General features: G+C 36.5%; 1 protein-coding gene across 1 annotated transcript; it reads right to left on the reverse strand.

Moving 5' to 3' along the window:
- Positions 1–1046: 1046 nt before the first annotated feature.
- Positions 1047–1382, reverse strand: LOC137739395 (protein GLUTAMINE DUMPER 2). The gene has a single exon (XM_068478964.2). It carries the CDS (start codon positions 1380–1382, stop codon positions 1047–1049), a length of 336 nt encoding a protein of 111 aa, XP_068335065.2.
- Positions 1383–1673: the final 291 nt, after the last annotated feature.

Here is a 1673-nt window from a genome sequence, read left to right on the forward strand (position 1 = left end):
ATGAAAAGCTTCCGGTATTGTTCACTTTAACGAAAAACCATATTTTTACACTAAAAAGTCAATCATGGTACTATTCACTTTACCCTTTATTTTGTCCTTATAGTTAAAACTCAAAATTTTCAAGCCTTTTTCATTAGTTTTCCTTAAGATTAACATCCACCAATATTGAATTTCCGAATGGTACAAAATAATTAAACTGGGGAACAATATAGGCGTAACAGGAATGATACAGGCTATGCTCAAAAGTTGGTATTAGATCCGATGGTTCAGTTGGAACGCAGAAGATGTAATTAGGTTTCCACCTCACGACTACCATGGTTAAATTTCAGATGATATTGACTGAACGTGGACGATCGAACCCAAAATACTATATCAAGATATAATTAGATTTCAGTTTTCTCTAAGAGTTTGTTTGGAAGTGCTTTTAAAATGAGTATTTTTAGAGAAAATATTTTTGGGTATTAAAAGCACTTGAAGTGCTTCCTGAAGAAGCACTAATTATATATGTGCTTATTCCCAGAAGCACTTTAAGTACTTTTTTAGGATTCAATTATGTTTTTACTAAAAATTGGTCAAAAGACATTTTTATCAAAAGCACTTTCAATCTTTTTAAATGGACTTCAAAAACCCTAGAAATAGTTCTACTGTTTTTTCTCTGTTCACAAATTTTGATCGATATGCGTTTTAATCAATTAATATATCAGGAGCAACTAATTAAACCCAGGTTCCTGGCTATAAAATATGATTGCTCAGAAAACTTCGACTTTCCAATACTAGCTCAGAATCAATTTACATATTCCCGCCAAACTCTAATAGAGAATTACAAAAAAACAACAAACAATTGGAAACAAAATTTAAAGAAGTTCCAAATCAAGGGACAGAATTTAGTCGCTATTTTCTCTCTTTTTTTTTTAATAAAAAGGAGACCAGTGGCGAAGCCACGACAATCCACCCTACAAGAACGACAAGACTTACAAAGACATTTCAGTTTTTCCTATTCCTGTTTTCTATCTAAATTGACCAAAGTTTTTTAATTTATGATCCCCTTAAACTTTCTGATCGGTCTCAGAGGAGCAAGTACAGTGGTGAGTTGTTGGAGTGATCACCTCTGTAGCTAAATGCGTCGGCATGTCATCCCCGGCCATTATGACGATTGCAATCCTTCTCTCGTCGTCAAGAACTGTGCTCATGGGCTGTGCTGGCTTCTCTTCATCATCTTCACTAGAAGAGGGTTTGCGGTATGAACACGCGAGGATGACCAATGCAACAGAAATGAGTAGCAGCATCAAACCTAAGCTGCCGAAGAGGTACGGCAGCGGAGACCTCCATAGGTTGTGGACTTTGGTGGTTGCTGATATGGCGCTTGTGGTTGCAGGACTCATCTCTCTCTTGTTATTCTCTAATAGGTTTTTTTTTGTTTTGGGTGGAGAAACGAGGGTGGTGTGGCAGCAATTTATAGGGTTTAATTTATGAGGTTAAGCGGCCTTTGGTAATGGGGTTGTCAATGACCATAAGGCCCTTATGTGGCCCTTGGTAAGAGGAAGGAAGATTATTCCTTGTGCTTTCTCAGATGCCAAAAGTGACTTGGTGTACATTTGGATGTTAAAAAAGTGCATGTCATTTGGTATTAGAAATCATCATACTTGCTAGTTAATTACTTTAGAAAGTGTTAG

Source organism: Pyrus communis, chromosome 9 (assembly GCF_041283825.1).
Source record: "Pyrus communis isolate YQ-2024b chromosome 9, ASM4128382v1, whole genome shotgun sequence".
Lineage (NCBI taxonomy): Eukaryota > Viridiplantae > Streptophyta > Magnoliopsida > Rosales > Rosaceae > Pyrus > Pyrus communis.